Source organism: Chanodichthys erythropterus, chromosome 18 (genome assembly GCF_024489055.1).
Source record: "Chanodichthys erythropterus isolate Z2021 chromosome 18, ASM2448905v1, whole genome shotgun sequence".
Lineage (NCBI taxonomy): Eukaryota > Metazoa > Chordata > Actinopteri > Cypriniformes > Xenocyprididae > Chanodichthys > Chanodichthys erythropterus.
In genome coordinates this window covers 18,650,449-18,664,084 of record NC_090238.1, presented here as the reverse complement: position 1 = coordinate 18,664,084, position 13,636 = coordinate 18,650,449, and the positions used below count along the sequence as shown (strand labels likewise).

Below are 13,636 nucleotides of genomic sequence, written 5' to 3'. Positions count from 1 at the left end.
CAAACATCAAATCTGCTAAGTATTCAAACTACAAACTATAAGACATTTTAAACTGTTTTAATTTTTCAGAAAAGGCTTCTCTCAAGCTAACATTCAACAAAACTGACAAAAACATTGTTTTGAAAAAAAAATCCAGTTATAAATGACAATGTTCTATTGTGACTGTAGTGTCTGGACCAATCAGACACACAATTATTCATTATATTTAATGAATTATCCAGAAACTCACTCTCTCAAAGTATTGTGAACCCATCCCCCTAAAACTGCAACTAGCATCCCAAATCTAGCTAACACACACGCAGAACTAGGTGTCCTGTTACAGGACACAGGAAAACTGATAAGAACTTTTATGATCAGAAAGAATTTTGCAGAGACTAATGACTCTGACTTCATTCTTTCTGAGAAGGTCTAATAAACCCTCTTAATCCTATATATTTTATGTATAACCACTTGAGAAATGTATAAACATGTTTCCAGTTTTCCCATCTCATGACTTTCCTTTTATAGGCTTTATTCTATGTATTAATTCTCTCTTTTGAACTATTTGGTATTAATGTTCCAGAGTTGCAAATTTATAGTTAACTAAAATCACATGGGTAGCATGTTTGGTATATAAGGACATGTTACATGTTACTAACTCTGTGACACATTAGTATTATAAGAATCTAGAAGGTTCTTCTCTCAAACATCCAATCAAATGTCTTATGCTAATATCTTTCTACAGAACAAAGACTCGTAAAAGTTTCCCTCTGAAGGGAAAACTACTTATTGGCTCAGTCACCTTAAGAGGGTGTGGCATCTTCAGGCTTTAAAATCACTGATCACAAAATCACAGCCTATCTTTTCCTTTACTGAAAAAGGCTGATGTGAAGGTGATGCTGTACTAGGAATTTCTAAGGAACCCCAAGCTAAAACTAAACTGATGGTTTGCTCAAGGCTATTGATCTGCTGAATTCCAAACAATGCTGTAACTTCTTGCTTTCCTGTATTCTGCTTCAGCTCTCCCTTTCCCTTGGTAAAACTGTATGCATGCATGAAAAAAAAAAAAGCACCATTAATTAGAAAAGTAACTTGTTGGTTCAACACACAAAGTGAATCATCGGGTGTTCCAAAGACTTCATGTCATTTTATATGACCTGAAGAGCCAAATGAGGCTTTTTATAGCCTCTTCAAAGGGATTCTGCAAGATCACATCATGACGTCATGCTATTCTGTATCTGTTCAGGCCTGATGTCATGCTTGAATAGCAGCATGACCTATATAAGAAACTATAACAGCGTCTGTCTGTAATGAGGCCTGATGATGGAGGATCCCCAGTATAATTACACAGTGTCTATTCACATCAAACTCAAAACAAATGAGTGGCTCTTCAACAGCACAACAGATCATTGACTGAATCTACATTATTAGCCACACAATACTAGTATTGGCGGTACATTCGTGGTATCAGATTGTTATACCATGATATTTTGATATATATCCAGTGTTTTATATATACTGTATTTTGAATTAGTTTTTATTTTTATATTTTCCGTTTTCATTTAATTTTTTTTTTTTTGGTCCTTTTTATTATTAATATATTTTAAATATGTCAACATTCTTTAATAAATTTTTATTTCCTTATAAAGATAAAATTTGCTAAAATAAAAAAATTGTTATACTTTATTTCAGTTAATGTATTATTTCAAGTAACAAAAATGTTTTTTTATGGTTTAAGTTTTAGTTAACTATAATATAACATAGTAATGAATAATTCCCATATTAATATACCATGGTATTGGAATGGTAGTTCAAGGTAATTTAAAGAATAGTATTATATTACTATTGCAAATGAGTATAAAAAAACAAGGTATTTCCATAGAACCATGTCCAAATACCATGATAAGATTTTGTATGAAGACACTGTCTATCTCAAGGGAAATTGGAGAGATTTTGGAGAAAAATAAGTTGTACTAGTACCTTCAGGATCTAGTAAACGTGGTATTCCCAGCTCGTTCTCTGCAACACTGAAAGCCTCTTCCAGGTTCTCACGATTACTTCTTTTTCTCACGACATCCATGTCCACGAGCTCTGGTCGAATGGCATAAATAACAGAATGGAAGGCCACACCGCTGCGCCAACTAGAACCGAAGTCTTTAACTTCAATCCCAAGACGCCTTGCAAGAAGAAATAATGACTTATTAGGGTCCTTATTTACAATAAAGCCTATTTTATACACAGTCATCACTGGTTGACATATCCATTACAATTGGTCAACAGAGCTTGTATTTATTCCGAAATGTTCCTTTAGCTGACAAAAAATGACATACTTGGTTGCTGTGCTTTGGACCCATCTGAGCAGTGCTCTTTTGGCATTGCCCTGAAACTTGGTGACCACCTTGCGTTTCATGGGCGGGCTGCCTGTCTCTGAGCTGGCCATGCTGTCCACCGAAGACGCACTGCTGGATAAAGCCTGAAGGGCTGGAAGATTACTGGTCAACTCCTCAATCTGCAAAAGATTGTGAAGACAGACCCTTAAAATACAGAGATAGACATATGACAATTTTACAGATCCTACAATCATAATTGTCAAACATTACCTGGAAATAGAGGATAATGGTCCATATCAGCCCCAAAACAATGGATGGGCGTCCATCGGCGATGTCAGTGGCATTTATATTGACTAGTTTAATCTGTAACATAATTATTTATCAGGTTAGAAACATTGACTAAATCATTAAAATATCAATGCAACATATTATACATATATTCCACAGATCTGAGGTCAGGCAAACAAGCCAGTCTAAACCAGTACTACCTGCTGATGAATCGTGCAGAATAAAACCAGGAACGTGCATTACGAAAGTAAATAGAGTCCATTTTGATATCATGTTGACTTTAATAATGTCAAGTAGCTAGACTTATTCACTTCTTTAGGAATAAGCCAATATGAATAAAATGTGAGTGAATAGAGAAAACTGCAATTTGCTCATATTTGCTCAGCCAGTCATGTACACTCAAAGTGATGCAGTAGAAAAAAACAAGCTTTCTAAAAATAATTGCAGCTCTTTCAGCCAGTAGCACCTACAGCAGAGATTGGTAAATAATAAAGCTGTTCTCTGCATACGGTACGCATCATCAAATGCAGATATGCGTAACAAGAGCAAGTGTTTTGTGAGAACTGTGACTAGGAGAAGTACTGACCGGAGACCCTCGGTACACAGACTGAGACGAAACATGGTAAGAGAGAGGACACAGTTAGGAAAACAGTATGATGACAAACACTAGACTGGGACATATGGACGTATTTAATGATCAGATATGACTGATAATTAGGCACTACTATTCAAAGGTTTTTATTGATACTATAGCAAAGACGCGTTCATTGATCAAAATTAACAGTAAGGTCATTTAAAATTCTATTTTAAATAAACGTTTTATTTTTATTCATCAAAAAATAATAGAAAAAAATAATTTACACAAAAATATTAAAAAGCACAACTGTTTTGAACATTGATAATAATAATAAATGTTTCTTGAGCATCAAATAAGCATATTAAAATGATTTCTGAAGGATTATGTGACACTGAAGACTGGAGCCATGATGATGAATTGAACTCTGCCATCACAAAAATAAATAACATTTCAAAATATATTCAAATAAAAAAAACAGTTATTTCAAATTCTAATAATATATTCCACAATTTTTACTGTATAAACCCAATTCCAAAAAAGTTGGGACACTTTACAAATTGTGAATTAAAACAGAATGCAATGATGTGGAAGTTTCAAATTTTAATATTTTATTCAGAATACAACATAGATGACATATCAAACGTTTAAAATGAGAAAGTGTTTCATTTTAAGGGAAAAATAAGTTGATTTTAAATTTCATGGCATCAACACATCTCAAAAAAGTAGGGACAAGGCCATGTTTACCACTGTGTGGCATCCCCTCTTCTTTTTATAACAGTCTGCAAACGTCTGGGGACTGAGGAGACAAGTTGCTCAAGTTTAGGAATAGGAATGTTGTCCCATTCTTGTCTAATACAGGCTTCTAGTTGCTCAACTGTCTTAGGTCTTCTTTGTCGCATCTTCCTCTTTATGATGCACCAAATGTTTTCTATGGGTGAAAGATCTGGACTGCAGGCTGGCCATTTCAGTACCCGGATCCTTCTTCTACGCAGCCATGATGTTGTAATTGATGCAGTATGTGGTCTGGCATTGTCATGTTGGAAAATGCAAGGTCTTCCCTGAAAGAGACGACGTCTGGATGGGAGCATATGTTGTTCTAGAACTTGGATATACCTTTCAGCATTGATGGTGCCTTTCCAGATGTGTAAGCGGCCCATGCCACACGCAATCATGCAACCCCATACCATCAGAGATGCAGGCTTCTGAACTGAGCGCTGATAACAACTTGGGTTGTTCTTGTCCTCTTTAGTCCGGATGACATGGCGTCCCAGTTTTCCAAAAAGAACTTCAAATTTTGCTTCGTCTGACCACAGAACAGTTTTCCACTTTGCCACAGTCCATTTTAAATGAGCCTTGGCCCAGAGAAAAAGCCTGTGCTTCTGGATCATGTTTAGATATGGCTTCTTTTTTGACCTATAGAGTTTTAGCCGGCAACGGCATGGTGGATTGTGTTCACCGACAATGATTTCTGGTAGTATTCCTGAGCCCATGTTGTGATTTCCATTACAGTAGCATTCCTGTATGTGATGCAGTGCCGTCTAAAGGCCCGAAGATCACAGTATGGTTTTCCAGCCTTGACCCTTACGCACAGAGATTGTTCCAGATTCTCTGAATCTTTGGATGATATTACGCACTGTAGATGATGATAACTTCAAACTCTTTGCAATTTTGAGAAATTACTTTCTGATATTGCTCCACTATTTTTCGCCGCAGCATTGGGGGAATTGGTGATCTTCTGCCCATCTTGACTTCTGAGAGACACTGCCACTCTGAGAGGCTCTTTTTATACTCAGTCATGTTGCCAATTGCCCTAATAAGTTGCAAATTGGTCCTCCAGCTGTTCCTTATATGTACATTTAACTTTATTGCTACCTGTCCCAACCTTTTATGAATGAGTAGCTCTCATGAAATCCAAAATGAGCCAATATTTGGCATGACATTTCAAAATGTCTCACTTTCAACATTTGTTATCTATATTCTAATGTGAATAAAATATAAGTTTATGTGATTTGTAAATTATTGCATTCCTTTTTTATTCACAATTTGTACAGTGTCCCAACTTTTTTGGAATCGGGTTTGTATTTTTAATCAAATAAATGCAGCCTTGGTGAGTAAAAGAGACTTCTTTCAAAAACATTTGAACAAAAATATCTGTAATATATCAAACTTTTGAAAGGTAGTGTTTGTCTTAATATATTAGAAATTATGAAACAAAATCAGGATTGAAGTAATATTAGTTTTTTTTTTTTTAATCACAATGAAAGGAAAATATTTCATGTAAATATTTTTATTAAATATAAAAATATTATAAAATAATATTCTAGTCAGTAATCAATTAATACATTTTTCTTCTATTCCATAACTTTTATAAAAAACCCTTTATCAAAAAGAAACCTTAATCACATGGAAGTAACAAACAAAAATACAAAAATGCAGTACTGTCAATGAATTTGATGGATTCTGTGATGTTTTGTGTTAATGTTTTGTAGTTGGATTGTGTCACTTTTAAAACATTTATCGTGATTGATAAAATTACATCAATTAGTTTTAACATTTCAAAAGATGAAAAATCCTGTCAATTCCACAATGAGCGATGACTAACTTTAGTTATTCCTGTTCAGTTCTTGTCCTTGCCTGATCTTGACCAGAGCATATTTCTGACAGACTGGTATATCCTTTTATAGAAATACCTCCTTTAATTAACGTGCAAGCAAATTCAATTTAAAAAGACAGAGTTTGAAAGGTGCTGCAGAAAAGGAATGACCCGGTTGGGAGTGTTATACAGAATATCACCATTTAATTAAGACAGATAAGCAGTTAAATGAGACAGATGAGATAACCCGAGTGTTAATAGGGTCACCTACCTTTCTTCCCTCCAGGAACTTAAGAGCTGTGCCGATGTTGGACACCCAGTGGATCCTTTTGAGTTGGCGGCCCTGTTCGCATGGCTGCAGGGAAATAAGAGAAGTTTATCAGGAGCAGAAATGAGCCCATCATCTTGGCAACAGACATTGAAGGCGGACACTCGCCAGCTGCTCCTGTGCTCAATGCAGCGGTTTCACAAAGGGATAATCTGCAGATATTGCATCACAGCAACACTTACTAATCTCTGTCCAGACAGCACCTCTAACAGAGCCAGCAGTTTCACCCCATCCTTGATGTCCTCAAAGAGGTCACTGACTTCAAAAGGAGGTTTGTGCTGGAAAAGGACAAAAAAAAGAGGAATAAATAAACAATAAACTTAAAATGCCCCTATTATGCTATTTTAAAGGTTCTTAATTTTGTTTTGGATGTCTCCTACAATAGGTTTACATGCATTCAAGGTCAAAAAACACTTTCATTTTCTCATAATATGCACTGCACATCAGTCTGAAAACAGTCTTTCTGAACCCTTCTTTTCGCGAGCCTACTCTGCACTGATTGGTCAGACAGCTCAGTCTGTCTGATTGGTCGACCGCTTACAGCACGTGTCTGAAACGAAATGGCCATTACCATATCTGAATTTCATCTCTGGAGGCTTCCTTGGTGCTTGATACACAGTGATACAAACAATGGGGTTAGTTTATCCATAACAATGAAAACAAATTCTTCTCGACATGTTGACAACATGAACTAAACTCTTCCAGACCTCAGCTACAAATAGAGAGTTTGAGGGTTAAAGTAGACAAGACCATAGGCTGGCATTATGCAAATTTGTTACATTGTAACATAGGTAAAGTGAATGGAAGTGAGACTGGAATTGCTGACGAGTGACGACTCGTTTCAGCAGTTCAGAATCAATTCTTTCTTTGAGGAGACAATAAATTTATTTGTCATGCACTTTGATCTTTAAAGGTGCCGTAGATTCAAAAATTGAATTTACCTCGACATAGTTGAATAACAAGAGTTCAGTACATGGAAATGACATACAGTGAGTCTCAAACTCCATTGTTTCCTCCTTCTTATATAAATCTCATTTGTTTAAAAGACCTCCGAAGAACAGGCGAATCTCAACATAACACCGACCAGCCCATGATTCGAGGCATTACACAAGGGCAGCCAGTATTAACGTCTGGAGCAGCACAGCTGAATCAACAGACTAGGTAAGCAAGCAAGGACAAAATAGCGAAAAATGGAGCAATAATAACTGACATGATCCATGATATCATGATATTTTTAGTGATGTTTGTAAATTGTCTTTCTAAATGTTTCGTTAGCATGTTGCTAATGTACTGTTAAATGTGGTTAAAGTTACCATCGTTTCTTACTGTATTCACTGTAAACACTTGCAGTCTGTATAATTCATAAACACAACTTCATTCTTTATAAATCTCTCCAACAGTGTGTAATGTTAGCTTTAGCCACGGATCAAACTCATTCAGAATCAAATGTAAACATCCAAATAAATACCATACTTATGCGATTAGACATGTTGCATGACGAACACTTTGTAAAGATCAATTTTGAGGGTTATATTGGCTGTGTGAACTTTGTTTATGGTGTTTAAGGCAAGCTCAAGCTCTTGGGGCGTGGAGCACGAGATTTAAAGGGGCCGCACACCCTGAATCAGCGCATTTATAATGATAGGCAGTTAAAAAAGTTAATTAAAAAAAAAAACTATGGTGTATTTTGAGCTGAAACTTCACAGACACATTCAGGGGACACTTAAGGCTTATATTACATCTTTTGAAAACATGTTTTTCAGCACCTTTAAAACTTTGCAGAACTTTCACATTCACACACTGCATGAAAGGTAATATTCAAAAAAGCAAAATGGGGCACTTAAATGAACCCTTATAGTGCTTTCAATAAAAATGTTTTGGACGTTTTTTTATGCTGTTGTGCTATACCGTGTCCTATCTCTACTTCTAATTTCTACTTTATCCTTATTCTACTTTATAAGACGATTTATATAATCTGCAGAATAAATAATTTTAGGTCACCAGAACATCTTCTCTTCATTCCCAGAGAAATTAAAGTTTATTGCTCAGAAGGTTCATAGAGTAGATCAGAATATGCAAAGTATAACCAGTTCTGAATTGTCGCAGATGTTTCTCTTAAAAGCAGCGATACAAAATGAACCAGAACAAGACGGGCAAAAAAGGGAGATTAAATAGGGAAGGAATGCTCACAAATCGTTATTTTTATGACAGTTAAAGCTATTTTCATGTAGTCGCGATGTTATATTGTGTCGTTTTTCAAAATAAAACTGATAAAAAACGTAAACCCCACTACATTGGTATTTAAAAAATATATGCTTATGTTGAACTTTATTCTTGTAAAAACAGAAGCTGTTAGGAGTACATAAAGTATTGAATGAAAATGTCTCTGAAACATCAGTGTATTAGTCAAATATTGCATTTATTTCACTTCAGCTTTGATAAAGCATGCAAACGCAGCGTGAGTGTTACTACGAGAAGTGTCTCCTCCCCGCCTGCACACGGCTACTCTCGCCGATCGGTTGCATCCAGCTGCAGCTGATGTCGAACACACCTAATAAAAAGCCATGTGTAAAAGGCACATGGCAAACAAACATGACAGAAGCCATGTGTTTACACAAACACTCAAGACAAGACAGAAGAGCAAGGCCCAGGAACAACCCTAAAGCCGCATTCTTGCACAAGGATGAGACAAACAACATGAGTTTCAGGGTCCACCTGGTAACAAAGCCGTTGTGACAGCAAACCCCCTAATGGAAGAAGAAAGCCATAGTTTTTACAACTGTGACAATAAACGCTTATCGGGATCAAGTAAATGCTGTTTTTTTTAAAGTATGTGAAGTTCACAGCACCATTGTTGCAGTAAACTTGCACAACAAGGAATGAATTGCACGCCTGATATTGTGGGGAAACCGATTATACAATTTGACGCCTTTAAACAGTTCAAACTGAAATTGGTTGCTTTACATGTCGGTCATACATCCTCTTGGGCGGTCCTTGGCCAATGAAAGCTGCCATGGAGTCTGAAGGTCTGGCTACGCAAGACTAGGTTCATATGTTGTTTGAGATGTTCAAACAAGATTTGGTAAAGTGTCTGTTTACACAGAATTTTTATTTCTTCATGATTACTGATACAAATCATGTCTTGCTCAATTTCTCCCTCTCACATCATGCTTTAACCAGAATTGTCATGCAGCTATAGACATGACTGCCTAACTTGTGATCACACACAAAGACTGAAACTACAATCTGTGCAGACAGATGAAACCCTGATGAAAAAAGAACACGAAAAATTAACTTTTTTAAAAGCACTTGCAAAATTAGCATATTACAATGATTTCTGAAGGATCATGTGACACTGAAGACTGGAGTAATGATGCTGAAAATTCACAGGAATTAAATTTACGTTTTAAAATATATATTTAATTAGGGGGAAAAAATCATAATATTAATATTACTTTTAATTACTATTAATACTATTTTAACATTTCACAATATCACTGTTTTTACTGTATTTTTAGTCAAATAAATTCAGCCTTGGTGAGCAGAAGATACTTATTTCAACATTTAAAAATCTTACAGACTCCAAACTTTTAAATGGTAGTGTATTATTACAATGTACTATAGTATTACCATCTACCTGCATCACTGTACCATATTTGTAAGCACTAGCACTATACTGAAGTATATAGAAATGATTCAGACAGGTTTAGTTTGAAAGTTTGAAAATCTCAGATCCACTGCTCCTGTACAAACAATCATAAAAAGTGCAAATCTGCTTTAAAATGTTAAAGGAAATGGACACAATAGGAAAAAATAACAAATGTGCCAGAGGTCAAACAAAAATAGGTAAAACTTTCCATCATGAAAAACAGCCTGATAAGTGATGTGCAAACACATTTGCTTTGGTCATGCTGAATACTGAGAAAATAATAAAATAAAGAAAGCAAGAAATGTAAATTTAGATTTATTATAATATTCAATATAATATTTTAACAACAAAGAAATAGCTGGAAAGATAGACCAACAAGCAGACGGACACACAGACACAGACAGCGATATGAATCTGTAAGTATTGCAGACATAAGGCATTACATAGCATATTCTGCAGCTCAGTTAGTATGCAGTGAGTGTGTGCTTTCTGTACAGCGTGGACGCTGCCTCACTGCAGTGGACCCACTGGCTGCACACATTACTAGGATTCTTCAAACTTTTCGTAGCCGTGCTTTGAACTGTGGTGCAGCAGATTGTGTGGAACAAAAGGCCCCTCAGTGCAATCTGCACTGACTGGAATACTTAAACCCACCATTTGTGTCAGATTATCCTCTCTTTGTGTGCTGCAAAGTGCCCCGTCACCCAAGCAACTAATCACGCATAATGAGGCAAGAGGGAGGGGCAACAACACTCACAACAGCTCCACTTTGGTTTCTATGATCTGCATGAGGGTCATCAAACAAAACCATGTGACTTTAACAATGGATAGCTGATGTCACCATTTACTATATGCCATTAAAGCCATTTCTGTTACCACATCAATAAAAATATAGTAACTTCCTTTTAATTTTAAATGCTTTTTCTTTCTATCTCTTCATAAGGATGTCCTTTTTGGCCTGTCCAAACCCTGTTTTTCCAGCTTCTCTTCGCTGTATAAACAAATGCACACGTTCTGGTTTAAAAAAAATATCAAATTAAACCATAAAATGGTCATCCTTAACAATCCTAAAGGCATAATTATAACCCAATTTATATTAAAATATATTAATTTATTATGACATATCACAATTTAATTTAAAGATGCAGTCCGCAATGTTTTTTGGTTAAAAATTATCCAAAATCAACTTTTGAACAAGTACATAACCAACCAGTGTTGAAAACTATCTAATTATCTTGTCTCGATTCACAACAGTATGCTTTTAATAATGTTTTATAATAAGAGCGACATGGCGAATTTCTGCGGGAAATTTGAGCATGCAGCAGTTCCTCTGTGCGTCATTACATCACGTCCATAAACAGAAAGGAAGGAGTCCAGGCTGATCGGTTTTATCACGTGAGGACGCTGCCGGTAGCGGCACAATTATGTTCTCACAGCAGCTGAAATAATTAAACGTATCATTTTGATGGCGGATTGTAATCCAGAAAGATCCAAATGACAATCATCAGTGACAACTGGAGATTCACCCGTAGACAAAAAGCAAAAGACATCGGACTGTGGAGTGGCTACAGAAATTGAAATCTACAGGTAACGCTAATACCCACTAAATACACAGTCACGCAGTGCGATGTTGTTAACATTAACAATTTGAGAACAATATAACAGTAATAATAATTTGCACGGTTTGGTATGATTCAAGCTAAGCGATCGTTAGATTTAATCATCATTGGCAGCGTGATTTATTGTAGGCCTAATGCTTTTTTCCTCAGTTGGTCAAAACAAAAGTGGCAAACATGTTACTTACTTGTTCAGATGATATTTTCCAGTGAAAAATCTTATATTGGTTCAGTATCCACACTGGTGCGGTGACTGACAGCAAGCATTAGATTCATCCGCGCTGACGAGCTGTGCCGAAGCACAACGCACATACAGATAACTGTTCCGCATATGACTGCAATCGCATGTTTCAAACAGAGATGCGACAAAGAGGAAAAATTGCGGACAGCAGCTTTAATATTAAAAGTCAACATGAAATCATAATTGACCCAATTTATTTATTTCAAATAGAGAACCATTTGTCTTTCAATTTCATCAAAATACAACAACTTCTAAATGACTTGTCTTTCCGACATAAATTCCTCTTATTTTTCTACATTTTAAAAGCCAATCAGGTTTTAAAAGGTTTTCCTTTGCGATTTGAAAAGTTTTGCGTACAGATGACAATGTTTTCAAAAAATCCCTGTCCACATGGATCCACAAAAACAACAAAAATGCTGTATTATTCATGCTAGACCAGTAGTTGGCAATGTCACTTTGTAAAGGAACACTACACACACCATAGACTGAACACATGACATAATACAAATGTGCATGGCGCCACAGTTTCGCATTTTTCACATTTTTGTAGTTTAAACGGAGACGATAATGACGATGCTATTATCATGTAAACGGCCCCTAAGCAAATAAGGTAGCAAATGCATTTTATGCTGACTTTAAATAAATTAGTTATCGGACAGAGTCGAATCTTCTAAAAATCAGAAATTAACAAACTTTTTCAAATGAATCACTTTCTGCACCCATTTAATGCTGACCAAAGCCTGACTGATTGTTTGATTGTTTCTAAAACGATCTTGCTAATGCTCTGTTGTTGATTCTTAATCACACCATCTGAAATCATTGGGCACACACGTCAAAGACCTCAGGAGCGAAGCATACTTCTTCCCACTGAGAATTGTTCCAGCCCCTCTCGGCAACCATCTGCACATACCTACAGCGTCCAAGACTTCCCAGAAATACACTTGTCTCCATGAACATAGATTCAATCCACATTTCCACATAATGTAAGTTGCGTTTTATAAGTAAGTAAAATATCTCAACAATGCTGAATGTAAAACACTTGTCAGACAAGTGTCTGCCCCATGCCGCTACCTTAGCAAGAGACAACAACATGTCAACACAGAGTATCGGAAAAAAACAGAGGAAGTTCTGGTGTCACAGAGGATTCTGAAGACGCTCCATTAAACAGAACAGTGAAAGTGACAGGTCTTACAAGAATACCTGCATCCTTCCAAAAAGTGGTCATATCACATATCATTTATTTTTGTCCCTGAGATCAAAATAAATGTAATTTTTCATGATGTGACCATCATATATACTGTATATGGTAAATCAGAATTAAATTTAAATAATTTAAATAAATAATTATGACACAAACCAACATTATGAGATAAAAGGTATAATAATGAGATAAAAAGTCAATCTTTTATGTCATAAAATTATTATACATAATTATACATAAAATTACGGCTTATAATTCTGACTTTTTCTGCGAATTCCAAACGCTGTTTCTGCACCCTTGAAGGGCACTTTGGGAAGGGGATGCCATTTGTAGGGGCATTCCAAACAAAAGTGAACATTTGAATCCCTTCACAAAGGGCCCTTCCACAATTTCATCAGCAAAGGGAACATGCAATGGTCTCTTCAAGGAAGTAATTTTATCGTTTATTGTCAGGTGACGAATCCTGATGATTAATTTAAAAGCTAGATTTGGCAAGAGACTTTGAGTTAACATATACAGAATAATTCAAGTCAAAGGTTACACTTCCGCCGTAAGTTGATTTGCTTACGGATGTTTGCCAAAAGTTGCTTATTATAGTTTATAAAGTTGTAAATATGGATATTTTTCTTACAAAAACCCATTGCTTCACTTCAGAAGGCCTTTATTAACCCCCTGGAGTCGTATGGATTACTTTTATGATGGATTGATGCACTTTTTTGGGCTTCAAAATCATGCGCTCCATACTATTATAAAGCTTGGAAGAGCCAGGATATTTTTTTAATATTACTCCAATTGTGTTCATCTCAGAGAAGATAGTCATCCACACCTAGGATG

At 35.9% G+C, this 13,636-nt stretch overlaps 1 protein-coding gene across 14 annotated transcripts in view; it reads right to left on the bottom strand.

The window, feature by feature from the left end:
* Positions 1-13,636, bottom strand: part of syne1b (spectrin repeat containing, nuclear envelope 1b) — a 138,199-nt gene that overhangs the window by 109,356 nt on the left and 15,207 nt on the right. For all 14 annotated transcript variants that reach the window (XM_067367829.1, XM_067367827.1, XM_067367828.1 and 11 more), the window contains 5 exons: positions 6,278-6,373; positions 6,039-6,122; positions 2,580-2,672; positions 2,310-2,488; positions 1,960-2,156 (listed from right to left, as the gene is read on the bottom strand). In XM_067367829.1, the coding sequence (XP_067223930.1) occupies positions 1,960-2,156; positions 2,310-2,488; positions 2,580-2,672; positions 6,039-6,122; positions 6,278-6,373 (649 nt within the window). The remainder of the gene's footprint in view (positions 1-1,959; positions 2,157-2,309; positions 2,489-2,579; positions 2,673-6,038; positions 6,123-6,277; positions 6,374-13,636) is intronic.